Below are 15,587 nucleotides of genomic sequence, written 5' to 3' on the forward strand. Positions count from 1 at the left end.
TCGACTGGCTAAGATGCTACAATCCTCTTCCTGAACGCAACGAACTTGTGTCGATCGCTACGGGCATTACAGGTGGTGATACAATCAACTGTGATGCGGCTTTCGAGATTGGGTTAATAGCAGTACGAAGTAATATTGGAAGAAATTCCAAAGATGCAAAATTAAAGCGACGCGATAAGGTACGTCCCTTGGCAGCAGTGACAAGTGCTGTGGGGATACATGATATGACTGTACCTGTAAACACTACACTACTGTTTCATCGAATAGTTGGAGTCGTTAAATGTGACAAAGATTTGAAAGAGTGCTTCTCCTACGAACTGGCACCAAGAAGTCTCTGATGATATTTCTTTAAGAAAAACTAAGAAGTCAGTGTTGTTCCGAGTTTTTAATTTCATCGATGAGGCCAATCCAGGAAATGACAATTATCCCGAACAAGGTGTCATTGCCATAGATAGTGGATATTTTTGCATTGAGTTATATGGCCTCAGCAAGGAACGTTTGGTGATATTTTCAATTCTTACAGCGCTTACCTCAATCGATATTATGGACGGCAAACAAATATTGTATTTGACGGTTATAGCCAGCAAAGCACCAAAGAAATTGAACAAAAACGACAGTCGCGATCCATTCGATCAGCAGATGTCATACTTACAGCTTTAACACCAATGGTAACGCCTCAAGAAAAATTCCTTGCTAACAATTGCAACAAGAGTCGCTTCATTACCCAGTTTTCTCGTCATAGAGTGATGAAGAGCAGAAAAAAATTGCGGGAGTGTGTACGCGTATTTGCAGCCCATAATAATTCTAAATCTTCGATTGCTGCAACTGCAGAAAAGTATCTCCTTGCTTTGTATGGGACGCCTAATTCTGTTTCCATTCTGGGTGCTCTACGACATCATAACTTCATGAGAGTTATCGCAAAGACTTCTAAGGAAGAATAAAGTTGGAATCTTTACCACCAACAACTACGGCAGCCTCCAACATTCTTTGCAAGTGTATCACCAAGTGCAGCAACGACTGGGCAATGACCTACCGGCAAAAAAAGGAGATGCCAGCTACTTGCAGACAATCTAGTACCGGTAATGAGCGAAAAGTCACGAGCTTCTGATCACCTGATGAAGCTCATTTTCTGCAACTGCAAATCTCGTTGCGAGAAAGACTGCAGCTGCAGAAAAGTGGGCAACTCTTGTTTCGTCCTATGTGGATACTACTGCGGCACTTGCTGTATTAACAGTTTATATAAAGATAAGGATTATGCAAATGATGACCTACTGCTGGATACTGAAAAATCGGACATGTGGATGAACTTCATGATTTCGAAGATGAATGTAGCGACACATGGATAGCAAAAGGAGGAAAGTTGTAATTTGAATATGTCAGTGAGACAGGTGCATTTATTTTTTTAGGCATACGAAATCACTATACATTTTCAATTTTTTGTACTAACATTTTCAAAATCAATAAATACGTATATGTTATAAAAATTGTTGTTCCTTTCCCTACATTGGTGCTGTAGTAGTACACAATTTTGTAGTGTAAAAATGTACATATTGTTATAACTGAAAGTACAACGCATACTGTACGTCTGTTAAGGCTAATTGACCAGCTCTTTATTAACTGAGCTGGAATAAAATCTACCATACTGGTCTCTAACATACTCGTTTCGAAAAAAGTCGTTTCACGGTATGGGCGGCGGCCATTTTCCAAGATGGTGGGCTAAGGTCCACTCGGATTTCCCAGGACTTATAGTATATTGATTGGACCACCATTCCACATACCTATACCGAATTTTATCTCTCTCTGATGATTCTCTGGCGTTTTGTGTGTGGAATAACGAAAACGTCCTTTTACAGCATCAGCGGCGGTCATTTTCCAAGATGGTGACTGAAGTTCCACTAGGATTTCTCAGGACTTTTAGTATGTTGATCGGACCACACCTGTGCCGATTTTTCTCTCTCTCTCTCTGACGATTTTCTGGCGTTTTCTGTGTGGAATAACGAAAAAAAACTAGTTTTACGGCATCGGCGACGGCCATTTTTCAATATGACGGCTGAAGCTCCACTCGAATTGATCGGATCACTATTCCACACATCTCTGCCAATTTTTATATCTTTATGAATTTTTTCCGCCATCTTCATTATTTTTGTCTAATTTGCCTACACTATGACAACAAATATAAATCTAGCATTTTCACATATAGATATATATTACATCGACTTCCAATTTATCTTTCAGTGTGTCCTAGGTAAAGTCTATAAAATGGATTAGATTTGTTACAATTGACTTGTCCTTATAAAAACCATGTTGAGACTCATTTCATATATTTGTTATATTAAAATACGTATGTGTTTATGCATAAACAGTTCAAATATCTTCGAGAGCATGTTGACAGGAGTTATTGGCCTGTAGCTGCTGGCATTCTATCACCTGATTTATATATTGGTACAGCATATAATTGCTTCTATATTGAAGGATATACACCTGTACAGGGCCGGATTTAGGAAGGGGGGTGCACAGGTGCATGTGCACCCCCTTTGTTAGAAATATACACTATCTAAAATGAGAAGCTAGCAGTGAAAATAGCAACACTTTCCGAAACTTCCTGCCATTATTTTTCTGTTTGGTGCTTAAGAGAAAGCAGAGCTTTGCAAAAGCAATAGTTTAAGTCGTTTTCTGAAAGTTGAAAGAAGAGGACTCACCAAGCAAAACAATTTAACATTTGTCAAGTAGGGAAGGAAGCAGAAGCCAGGAGGAAAGAACATTTTTTCCTGCACATCACTTGCTTCTATTATATCTAATTCAATAACGGTACATTACATCTAATTCAGAAACGGCAGAAATTCCAATTAGGGCACTATTACTGTTAAAAGCTTCATAAAACACATTCTTTATGTGCTGATAGTCTTTTAAATTTCAGGAAACAAGCTGGAGACACTCTAAATTTTCTGTATAGATTTTTTCGGCATACCAACATAAAATTACAAAATGGCGCTTTTTTTTTTTTTTTTTTTTAAATAGCGGACATCCACGCTACAAAGGACAGTTCTCGGTCTTTCAAGTTAAAATTTTTAAAGTAGAAGCACGAGAGATTAAATTAGCTGTATATATTTTGGGGGCATAAAATTTTAAAATGGTGGCTACTATTCAAAATAGCGGGTATCCATGCTACAGGGTGCAATTTTCGAACCTTTTAAGTTGAAATTTTGAAAGTAGAAGCACAAGACATTCTAAATTTGTTGTACAGATTTTTTCGGCTATCCAATATAAAATTTCAAAATTGCGGCCATTTTTTCAAAACAGCAGTGATTAGAAAATTGTTGTAAGTTGTGACGATGACAATCTTGAAATGTAAATCATATTTTAACATTTTTATCCCAAAGACATTGAAATATTTCGAAAGAAAAAACAATTAAACCCGAAAAAAACCCACACGGGCTTACGTGGGTTGGGTTTTTCCAAACCCTGACTGAGACAGAAAATATTAACCGATAAAGAAGTATATCACAACAGGCCGAACATCACAGTAATAAGTAAAGAGAAGGGAGAGGTACATCTAGTAGACATCGCAATATCAAACACAACAAACCTGTTGAAAATCATATAAATAATAAATAAAGAATAGAAAAATAGAAAGAGTTAGCCCAAAACATAAAAGAACAATGAAAGACCAAAAGTGTGAAATAATATCAGTAGTAATATCTGATACGGAGCGGTTCACAAGAGTTGAAAAAAGCACTTGAAACAATTGGAATTGAAGAAAAAGTCATAAAGAAAATACAGAAGAGTGTAATATTAGACACATGAAGAATTCTAACAAAATCCAGAGTAAAGGGAAAAATAGAGAGAGAAGTAATATACTTCGTGAGACTTGCATAATACTATTTCATCTGCTCACATAAGGAGCGGTAGATCCACGTCTCATATAGCCTCGCTGCTGAAAGGGCCGTTAAACTCCAAAACCTCCCAAAATCAATCATATAAGGAGTGGAGAAAAATAAATAATACTAATAATAATCTATTCTTACGAGTTTGTGTGTTTGAAGCAACACTTCAGCATACCATTATAATTCTTTACATTATTATTATTATTATTATTATTATTATTATTATTATTATTATTATTATTAGTAGTAGTAGTAGTAGTAGTAGTAGTAGTTGTAGTAGTTGTAGTAGTAGTTGTAGTAGTAGTAGTAGTAGTAGTAGTAGTAGTAGTAGTAGTAGTAGTAGTAGTAGTAGTAGTAGTAGTAGTAGTAGTAGTAGTAGTAGTAGTAGTTGTTGTTGTTGTTGTTGTTGTTGTTGTTGTTGTTGTTTCAAAAATAAAAATAACAGTATTAGTAATTGACATAGGAATGTTCTGTTAATTCACCCTTACTACCCGGTACATCTTAAATGACTAGAAAAAGGACTATATGTATTCTACTGAAGTGTCAAGGGCTGAAATCAAAGTGAACACTAACCTGATCACTGTTCCAATCCTGGGAAAGAATACAGCAAACAGCACACAAATAGTAATAACAATAATATTAAGTCCCAATACATGACAAAATCCAGGGTAGACCGATTTCAAAAGCGTGGAAAATATCTGCACTCGGAGCATATATGCAATCAGTGGATAAACTGTCAGCAATTGAAAGAAGAGGAAGATTCTGGCAATCACAGTCATGATGTCTCTGCTGAGGAAGTTATTCAGGATATTCTGCAAAAAAATTCACAAGCCTTGTAATCATGCCAGTACCTATAAACAATGCTCTGGAGTTACACATTTTGTGAAAGAGTAAAACAGGATAAGAATATTTAAACTCATTAAATGCATTGCAATTTCAATATTCTTATATAAGATGTTGATATGCATGGTTGCCAACGCTTAGTAGGTGGCTGTACATTGGAAACCAAGAACAAGACAAACTCTCTTCACGTAATTTGGGGGAATCCCTGTTGTCTTGTGAGAAATCCCTTGCGCACTCGTTCATCACATGTGACCTTTGCATTTTTGGATACTACACGTTACGTTTCTTTACATGCTACCTGACACCACCATCCTATGCACATTGTTTCACGCCTATTCTGGATCAAACTTCCTTTTCTCCATTTCCACAAGCCCTTAATATGACAGAAAGCCTGACATTTCGTCACATGGACTTTTGTACTTAGAATCAGTTCACAAGCGTTGCCAACTGTACAAATTAAAACCCTTATATAAACAAAAATAAAACCTACAAAATTGGTGCACGTTTCTCGAAGTTATGCGCGCTTATACACATAATTATAGTATTAACATTGTCAGCCGGTGAGAAGTTTTATGGCCTAGCTCCGAAGACTATTGTTAGATTTTCATCAAATTTACATGGAACCAGCGAGAAATACTTTCAAACAAAAGCAGAATCATTACAAACGGTGCACCTATGTCGAAGTTATGCATTATTTTTTTTAAATAGAAAATGATAGAAGAGATTTATTGTGATTAATATACAAGTACATACCTTGGCTATTTTTCAACGTACTTACCATGAATCTCCATACATTTCTGGCAGTTAAGCACAGCTGCCATATAATCTGTATAAAAATCTGCTTTCTAAGAGTGCAGCCAGTACAGAACTGAAGTCTTGAGAACTCCAGTGTCGTTGAAACGTTTCGATGCAAACAACTTTTTCAGGTAAAGAAATCGTTGGGGGGAAAATTGGGGGTGTAAGGGGGATGATTGAATAGTTCCCATCGAAATATTTGGAATGCCTCAACAGTACGAGTAGCTGTATGTGTGGGAGGGTGTTATCATGGATCAGAAGAATTCCAGAGCATATCATTCTTCCCGCCGATTTGGGATGGAACGCCTCACATTATTCAGTGTTTGGTAATACACATCTCCGGATCCTGTAACTGTTCGTCCTGATTCCAAGAATTCCACAGTAATCACATTCTTTTGATCCCAAAACACGATTATCATGATTTTGTGAACTGATGGTGTTTGTTTGAATTTCTTTGCTTTAGGAGAACCAGGCTCCTTCGACTTCCCAGTGGCGTACGATATCCAGGTTTCGTCCTTCGTCACTTAAAAAAAAAAAGAATCATCCCCATACTTCCCTAGTGGGACAAAAATTACGTGTAGCTTTCACTGTTTGCTCTCTGTCAGAGCCTGTAAGAATTTTGGCATCCACCTCGCACAGATCTGTGATAACTCAGCTTGTCTGTCACAATTTGATGCACTGTTTTCCCCAGACACTTCCGAAAACTCTGATGAGTTTAGTTATTGTGAACCGACGATTATATTACACTTTTTCGTTACTGCGTTCCACCAGATCTTCCGTCCTAACACTAGGCCTTCCGATACGCTCATCATGAATATTTGAACGCCCTTCCCGAAACTCCCTGCGCCATTGCCTGACCATCCCTTCACTCATTACTGTCGGTCCCTAAATGAGATACGATTCCCGATAGATGTCATTCATTCTGACCTTTGGTTTTTAGAAATCGTATGACAGATTTCATTTCACATTTGGTTGTATTACGGCAACCATTTCACCTTACTGCTATTCACATGTACGCAACTGAGTTCGGATGATTCTATTTTTGTCACAAGCAATAATACTAGGGGACGCTCAACTTCATCGATGTTGCTAACCCCCGCGTAAAAAATATTATCGGCGCTTTTCTGACATGTGCCTCGTGAGTATATATATATATATTACATAAACGGGTTGATTTGGGAACATTCTTCTTCTTTGAAGTCGGTTAAAAATAAACGTACGTTTGTTTGTTCGGTATACAAATTCACACCGTTCGCATAGCATACTTCTAAGTACGAGGTGTGACAAAAAAAAAAAAAAAAAAAAAAAAAAAAAAAAAAAGACTGTTCCAATAAGTCAGTGTACTTACAGAATTAGTTCTCTGTGATGTCATCACCTTCAAAGTAGTCCCCTTCAGCATTCACACACTTCTGCATTTGGTGCTGTCATTGCTTGTAACATTCCTGGAACGAGGTTTCTGGAAGGCCCTTCAGAAGATTCTCCGTTTTCTCCTGAACATCTTTAACTGTGGTAAAATGGGTTCCCTTTATGCAAGATTTAATTTTGGGAAATAAAAAGGTCGTAGGAAGCCAAATCTGGTGAATAAGGTGGATGCTCCATTACAGTAATGTTTTTGCTGCTCAGAAACTGTTTGACAGATAGGGCCTTGTGAGCGGGTGCATTGTCCTGATGCAACAGCCATTCATCACTCCACAACTGTGGCCTTTTTTCCTAATTTTTTCACGAAGTCTTTTTAGTACTTCAATGTAGTAGTGCTGAGTAACAGTCTGACCACTGGGAACCCACTCAATCATTAGAATTCCCTTAATGTCGAAGAAGACAATCAACATTGCCTTGAATTTTGATTTTGACATGCGCGCTTTTTGGGGTCTTGGGGATCGTGGACATTTCCACTGCATCGATGGCGCCCGCTTACTTTCAGGATCATAGGTAAAAATCCATGTTTCATCACAAGTTACAACAGATTCCAACAAATTTGGCTCGTTTCTAATGCGTTCTAGCATGTCCACACACAAGTCTTTACGGCACTGTTTTTGGTCATCGGACAGAACTTTTGGAACAACCTTCGCACAAATCTTACTCATGTGTAATTCCTCAGTTAAAATGCGTCGAACAGCTTCCCTATTCAAGTTAACCAACTCCGCCACTGCACGAATACTTAATCTTCGGTCACCCCGGATCACTTCACGAACTTTGACAATGTTTTGGTCTGTAATCGTTGACCTTGGGCGCCCAGAACGTTCATCATCTTCAACATTGTCCCTTCCCTCCGAAAACCGTTTATGCCATTCAAACACACGTGCTTGAGACAAAGTTTCATCTCCATAAGCCTCAGTTAACATTTGAAATGTTTCTGTGGCTGATTTCTTAAGTTTCACAAGAAACTTGATGTTGATTCGCTGTTCAGTTTTTACACTAGACATCTTTCCGGCAGAATGCAGTTGCACGTGTTCACTCACTGATGCAATACTCCCAACTGTCACCACCGGCTGAGTCGAAACTGGCAGCATGGATAGAGGAGGGTGTGGCATTACGTCACCAAAACAGTTGTTGCCAACTCCAATCCTTTTTCAAGTTATGCACTTAGTCTTTTTTTTTTTTTTGTGTGTGTGTGTGTGTGTGTGTGTCACACCTCGTAACTATATCGAAGAAACCAGAGTCTGAAAGAGACTGTGGGCTAATGAGATTCTTTTGATGCGAATCCCAAGAGAAGAGGAGGTACAAAGGGGAAAAAAATGGTTTAAAGGGCCTATCCGGTTTGCCCTAAGCACCAGACTGTGTCACGTGATCAGTTCAAAAGTCACGTTGCGTGCTAAATCAAATCTGGAGATTCCAAATCAAGATATGAGATATTTCAAGCACTTAACCTCCGCATGTGGCGCCCTGGATAATTCGAAGAAGATACATTCAGTTTATCATTATCATCGATTTTACTCAAACCACTTGACTTTTAACAATGTTCTATCCATATTTACCTTACGTGCTACATTAGGGCGTGTCGATTTTTTCAATTTTCAAAATCCTAAAATGAGGGGTGCCAAAAAGTTGAGACCTGACATTGTATTTCGAAGCATATATTTACAAATTCGATATAGTGTTGTTTTGCTAGGTAAATATCAGTCCAAAGTTTTGTCATTTTCGTTCTTTTTTTTACAAATTTACTTTTGTTATTCATAGATGGCGCCAGCGTTGTATTTCATTTATTGAGCAGAAAAAACATGCTTGTTAAGATTAGTTTTATCTATTTGCACATTTGCTGAATTACAGTTTTAATATTATGTCAAATTTATATTCTACAATCATTAAATGAGATACATTTTCAATTTTAAACAGGTGCTAAGTTTTCACATTTATTATATAATAACTCCAAGGGTATAAGGTTGAGAGCTTCAAATTTGAGTGTGTAAACTTTTTCAACTAGTCCTTATATTAACATCGTGGTTTCTTGATGTTTCTTTACAATGACTTCTAAGATAAAAACAAAACGTACTACATTTAAACATAGGAGTAATTTGATTGGAACCGGCAGAGAATTGTTACCCTCTGAAGTTCCCCTCATTAAGCTATGTTGTCATGCAGAGCATTTGGTATAGTGTTCGCTTGCGTGCCACAGCTGCCATATCTACTGCCGCCCTTATAGATGTTGGCTTGATGACCGATAAAGACCAAAGGCTTGTGACAATAATGTGAAGAGAACACAAGAAAAAAATAATGAAATCCGTGGACCAAGAATTTGATGAGTTCTATCAGCAAGGTATAATCGACTGCATCTTCTTTGACAACCGTGAAGATATTACGAACGTTATGTTGGTAGCAGAAAATTCAAATCAACAGTTCCCTGGGATTATATGAGAACAAACCTATTCTGTTTACAGCGAACCAGGTAGACGCTATCTTTATCATTTCGCTCCTGAGAAAGATTGTGACCATAAAAAGCAATCTGAAATTTTTGCTGATAATCTTGAAGATTTTAGAAGGGCATTGATAAAATCTTACAAACAATTGGTGATTCTACTAACGTCAACACTGGTTGGAGAGGTCGTACTATGCATTGGGTATAAGTCAAACTTGGTCGTAAACTAAATTGGTTAGTGTGTGCTCTTCACAACAGCTGGTTACCTTTGCGACACTTAATCGCAACACTGGATGGCATAATTTTGTCTAGCAATCAGTGGAAAGGTACTATTGGAGATATCCTAGACGCAGTTACTGGACTTGAAATCGATCTTTCATAGCAAAATCTCCCAATTGGAGAGCCTCTTATTGCGCTGAGTGAAAATATCGTAAAAGATTTATCTACAGAACAAGCATACGGATATCAGATTACACAGGCCATTCTCACTGGAAAATCTCCATGGGATCTGGCGCTTCTTGAAATTGGTCCTGTCAGTCATTCAAGATGGTTGACTACAGCACATAGACTGCGTCGTTTTGGGTTTTTAAACATGAACTTAACGGCAAATATCTCATAAATCTTAGGCGGATAGTGAAATACATTATTAGTGTCTATTACCCTGCTGGTTGAATATCAAAGTCAAGCATTGCTGGGAAAAAGGGCCACGCCACATCGTATTTCAACTGCAGTGACTTAATATGTAGAAGAAGATTGTTGTGGATGCTGTACTTCAAAAGATACTTAACTTGAGAAGTGAAGCAGTACAAGGAAATCTCTCTGTACGTCCGAGGAAAACACCTACTATCTACCCCAATGCCTCGTTCGTGCTAGAGATGATTGACTGGTCTAAAGTTGTTTATGAACTTCCCTTGACATGCAAACTTTCAACAGTAGTTGTAAAGAAGTATGTGGACGTTCCGATGAAAGTACCACAGTGGCCAAATCACGCTCAATCTATAGAAAGGTGTATGAAACAAGTCACAGAGGCAGCAGCAAAAGTCTATACGCATAAGAAACGTGAGGGGTACATGATAGTTCAAGAAGCAAGTCCGCAGATGATGTCCGAAAATGGATCAAAACAGGACACAATGAAACTTGTTTTGTGAATAACTATGCGTTAATAGTATTGCTTACTTGTTGCTGTTTCTTGAATACATTTGTATTAAGTAAAACAAGGACAGCTTCATCACAAAATGTCACACAAATGTAGCACATATAGTAATACTATAGTAGTAAGTAAGAAGTGTATGAACTGTATGATGCTATAAAGTATAATAGTACGTAATCAAAATAATGCTTTCTGTTCTTAGTAACTGCAATGCAATAATATAAAGTCTAAATACAGTATTTCAGTACATACGTCTATGTATGGAGAAATTTTATTGAGTGTTTTCTCAAAGTATTGTTATATATTCTTTCTTACTGTGCCTCTAGCTTTATTAATATGTTTGATGATTAATAAAATGTTTCATACGGAAAAATAATTTATTTTATAGCATTGCATGGCATTTTCGAAAGTATTTCAGTATGAAATTCCGAAAACTGCTCTTGTGCTATATTCAAATCTTGATTTACATAGCTAGAATTTCTTTAATCACAAAACTAAGTACGGGTTTGAATTTCTCATACCTAAGAACATACTTTTAAGACCCCTTATCATGAAAAATTGCAAAAAGTATATTTCACCCTCAAAAATGACACGCCCTAGTGCTATATATCATTTCTAAGTTCTTCACTATGTCTTTGCAATAAGCTTTCTATAAAGGTAACCAAGAAACTTCAGGTGCTTTTTGTGGAGGTCTGTGTTCCATTGACCCTCACACCGTGAATTGAATGCGAATGGAGATAAGGCGAAGGTCAGTTATTAGTGTGGGTCAGTTCAGTTCAGTTACACCGTGAACTTGCGTAAGGAAAGAATGAACATGGGACCTCCACAGAGCGTCATAAGGGCATGTATGCTGTACGAGTTCAAACTGGGATCAAACGCTGCTGCAGCTTGGATGAAGATATGCCAGGCCTTTGGTGAGAGTGTCGTGACTACGCGGACAGTGCAGCCGTGGTTTAACCAGTTTAAGGACGGTGACGAAACACTCGAACACGCACTACGTGCCGGAAGACCAACACATGTACAAAATGAAGATCTTCAGCTAGCACTTGAGGCGATCAGTGGCTACACATGTGAGGAATTGGGACTACAATTCAGTATGAGTGGAGAAACAATTCGGCAGCACCTCCATCAACTTGGGAAGCACTACACGTTGGATCGATGGGTCCACATGATTTGACTCCAAGCCAGAAGGCAACGCGAGCAGACACCTGTGTTTCTTTGCTGTCTCGTCTGAGAAAGGAGCCATTTCTGGACAGTGTGTTAACATGTGATGAGAAGTGAGTCCTGTACGAAGCTCCACGACGTCATTATTGATTCTAAAACACCCTAAACCAGCATCGCACCGGAAGAAGGTCCTTCTGTGTGTTTGATGGACTGCTCGCGGCATCTGCATTGGGAACCGCTACCAGCTGGTCAGAGCATCATTGCAACTGTGTACTGTCTGCAGTTGAGCCGTGTTCAAGAAAAAACTCAAAACTCTGGAGCCAACGCAAAACTTCTGAATCGCAAAGGGGTCCTCCTGTTACAGGACAATGCTAAGCCCCACGTTGCTAGGATAACCCGGGACACCATTCTATACCTTAGATGGGAAACACTATTGCATTCGCCATACTCTCCGGATATTGCACCGTCCGTTTATTACCTATTCTACTCCTTGGACAAACATCTTATAGGACGCCAGTTCAATTCCCTAGTAGAGGTGGAAATTGCATTTAATACCTGCTTCGCTTCACGGCCCACCAAGTTCTACCGCGATGGAATCCATGGCTTTCCAGAAAATTGGAAGAAGGTCGTCGATGCCGAGGGGGATTATTTTTGACCTTCCAAGTACGTCTTAGGTGGCATATCGATGTTCGAAGATGGCAGGTGAAAAGCAAAAGAATTTTCTTGATTACCTTTATATTAGCCATCTCCTTATTACAGCTTTTGAGATATGTGGACGACTTCATTTTTTCATTGATTTTCCATTGACGTGACTTTTCCCTGTTTCGTGATTATTTTGACTATGTTCCATTTATTTCAGGACAATTTGCTTTTGGAATATATATTTTACATAGCCTCTTCTATATTTAAGCTGAATTTCAGCCTTCTCCCTCTTGTGGTTTTTGAGATAAATGGAGGAATTATTTGTTTTTAATTGATTTTCCATTGGCATTAATGTTAATGTTTCGTGCTTTCTGTCTATGTTCTATCTACTTTGGGACAATTTGCTTTTAAAATACAGAATCTTAGTAGTCTCTTCTACATTTAAGCTAAATTTCAGCCATCCCCCGCCAAGTCTATTTACATCATTGAAACCGGAAAAGCCCTTTATGCCAAAGCTACAGTTCGTTTCTTACGAACTCCTCATGTTAGGAAAATGAACTCGATATGTAAAAATCATTTTTAAAACAAGTAGACCTAGAGATATGACTTACAATCTTTAAAATAATAATAATAATAATAATAATAATAATAATAATAATAATAATAATAAATAAATAAATAAATAAATAAATAAATAAAAATACTGCGGGATAAGATACCCCTAGCAACCTTAGGGTTGTAGGGAGGGAACACATGTAAAAATAATCGAAAACGACGGATACATAGTTTATGGGATCGATGAGATGAATAGTGACCCTTCCGATGCCGTTTAAGTCCAAGTCCAGATCTCATTGCCATGAGGCGAAAAGGGGGAATTAAAAGTCTAAAATGACCGAGATTAGTATCGAATTCATAGTTTTCGGGGTTGCTATGCTGGTTGCTGACAGCCCCTATGACATTTAAGCAAAAGTTTAGTGAAGAATGTGGACGTCAACTGGCCCGGGAACTGACAGGTGCAAGGCGTTGCTCGTCGTTATTTATTCTACTCTGTTTCCTTATTTTCAAATATTTTGGACAAATATTATTTCTCCCGTGCGAAGTCAGCATTTCTACTAGTAAGAAATAAAGTGTGGATTTTTACAATATAAAATGCATCCTACGGTACTCTACGTTAACTTACTCCAATGTTATCGAAAATTAGTAATCCTTAAATTTTCTCACTTTCATTAAAGCGGCACTTGCCAGACGGGAGACTGAAGATAAAGTTAATCAGGATAGCTCTCGTGAAATTCGAACAGAACGAGAACGATATCTGTTACCCTACACCCACTCGATGAGAGGTCGAAATACTGTACACACTTCATAATGTGGTATCTATAATGGTAAAATATTATTTGCTTGCACTATTTTGTTAACTTATTTTAAACGGCCCATACCCCAACATTAGTCCATATATATACATATCATAAACTATTCACCTTGACACACCCTGGTAACTCTACATCTAATACATAAAGAAAACAATGAAATATTGTACAGAGCAAACATCAACAGGAGGAAACTAAATTAACGATATTGCGAACTCAACATAATGCTTTTTTTTTTTTTTTTTTTTTTTTTTTTTTTTTTTTTTTTTTTTTTTAACATAGCACTGTCACATTATTACATATTTCAAATCTACATGTAAAAATCACAAACATTTACACTTTGGAGCTACTTCATTAATAAATCAACTAATACGAGCGAACAATGATTGAAAATGATTTATTTAGAGAAAAGTGCTTAGATGAATTACACATCTAACCATGTAGGTTATTTTCTCTAGACGTAAACATCATAATGTCGTTTGCAGCCTTCTCATATCTAAAACTGTTCCGGAGAAATGATGAACACAGTTTCAAAATAAATGATCCACCATGTGTTTATAATTATTTTTTTTAAATGTAGCTTTTATATAATAGCGGAGATAAGCATTATTTGTAAATTTCTTCTAACTAGAATCAAATGTATATACATGCAGCAACGCTACCTACAAAAACAGGAAATATCATTTCGAAAAATGAAGATACATAGACTGTTACTTACATCTTCTATACAAGCTTTTCTAAGTGGAAAAGTTACATAGAACACAGTACCAATAGTAATGTATGTGACTATGACCAAAATATAGGCTATGGTAAGATCTCTTCCCTGTAAAGATAATTAAAACCAAATAAGTAAATAAAATATACTATTACTTAATAATTAGTTATCAACAGATTATCATACACGTTAGAAATTTTAAATTTGGACAGGGTATACGATTTATGACGTAAAGTATCACTAAGGAAGGACTTCTGGAAATTCGACGAGAAAAGGAGGATGAAGGTGGCAATTATTATAGTAAATTCGACCCGCCTCCGAATCTCTGAAAGGTAGACACATGAAAATTGGTATATGAACTTTCTACTTAAAATAATTAGATATGGTCTCACTGTTTTTTTTTTTTTTTTTTTTATTTTCCCAAGAAGGGAAAAAAAATGGGTGGTGTAACAATTGTTATAACAGAATGGCCATATCTCCAAATTGTTGAAGGCTAGAGCCATGAAATTTAGTACTTATCCTTTTCATTAAAAAAAAAATACTTAAAGAAGTGTTTCAGCGTTTTTTGATATTTCCCCTACAAAGGAAGAAAAAAAAACCGGGCTTTGTTGTAGTATATGCAGAATACTCAAATCTCAAGAGAGTGTTTAGGAATATCTTTAAAAGGTTTTGGATGATGATGCAGTGTCTAATGACCGTATTCTTGCATTTATTCGTGACTAGAATAATTAATGTGTTCTGAGGTTTATCTTTTTAAATTTTTCTTTGTGTACTTTATTGTTATTACTGCTACTTTGATTTATTTTCTTGTTATATATTCTATATTTCATTTATTTGTTTAGCATTTTCATGATCTGTGTTTTAATTTTAGTTATATTTCAACCAACATTTTAGATGGTGGTTTACTGACCAGGATTACCTTTAGATTAGTTTGAAGTTAAGTAAAACAGTCTCATCATAGCGTTCAACACGGAGTATACTTTACTCAGAAGTAAGAAAAGAATTTATAGAAACATTAAAATGAGTGTTTCTGGTAATGAAAATACAAATGAGGAAGGTGGTGATATAGAGCTACCTGGTACGCGTTTTCCGCCCTATGTTCATATGGACTTTTTTTAATATTGTTTAGGGGTGAGGATTCATCAGTAGATTTTGGCTACATAATAAATGAGCA

The 15,587-nt window shown here is 37.0% G+C and overlaps 1 protein-coding gene across 3 annotated transcripts in view; it reads right to left on the bottom strand.

The window, feature by feature from the left end:
- LOC145686274 (sodium-coupled neutral amino acid transporter 9 homolog) overlaps window positions 1–15,587 on the bottom strand; it is a 348,057-nt gene that overhangs the window by 5,317 nt on the left and 327,153 nt on the right. For all 3 annotated transcript variants that reach the window (XM_081759405.1, XM_081759406.1, XM_081759404.1), the window contains 2 exons: window positions 14,417–14,521; window positions 4,458–4,696 (listed from right to left, as the gene is read on the bottom strand). In XM_081759405.1, coding sequence (XP_081615531.1) covers window positions 4,458–4,696; window positions 14,417–14,521 — 344 coding nt within the window. The remainder of the gene's footprint in view (window positions 1–4,457; window positions 4,697–14,416; window positions 14,522–15,587) is intronic.

This window comes from Thermobia domestica, chromosome 5, assembly GCF_964235325.1.
Source record: "Thermobia domestica chromosome 5, izTheDome1.hap1.1, whole genome shotgun sequence".
NCBI lineage: Eukaryota > Metazoa > Arthropoda > Insecta > Zygentoma > Lepismatidae > Thermobia > Thermobia domestica.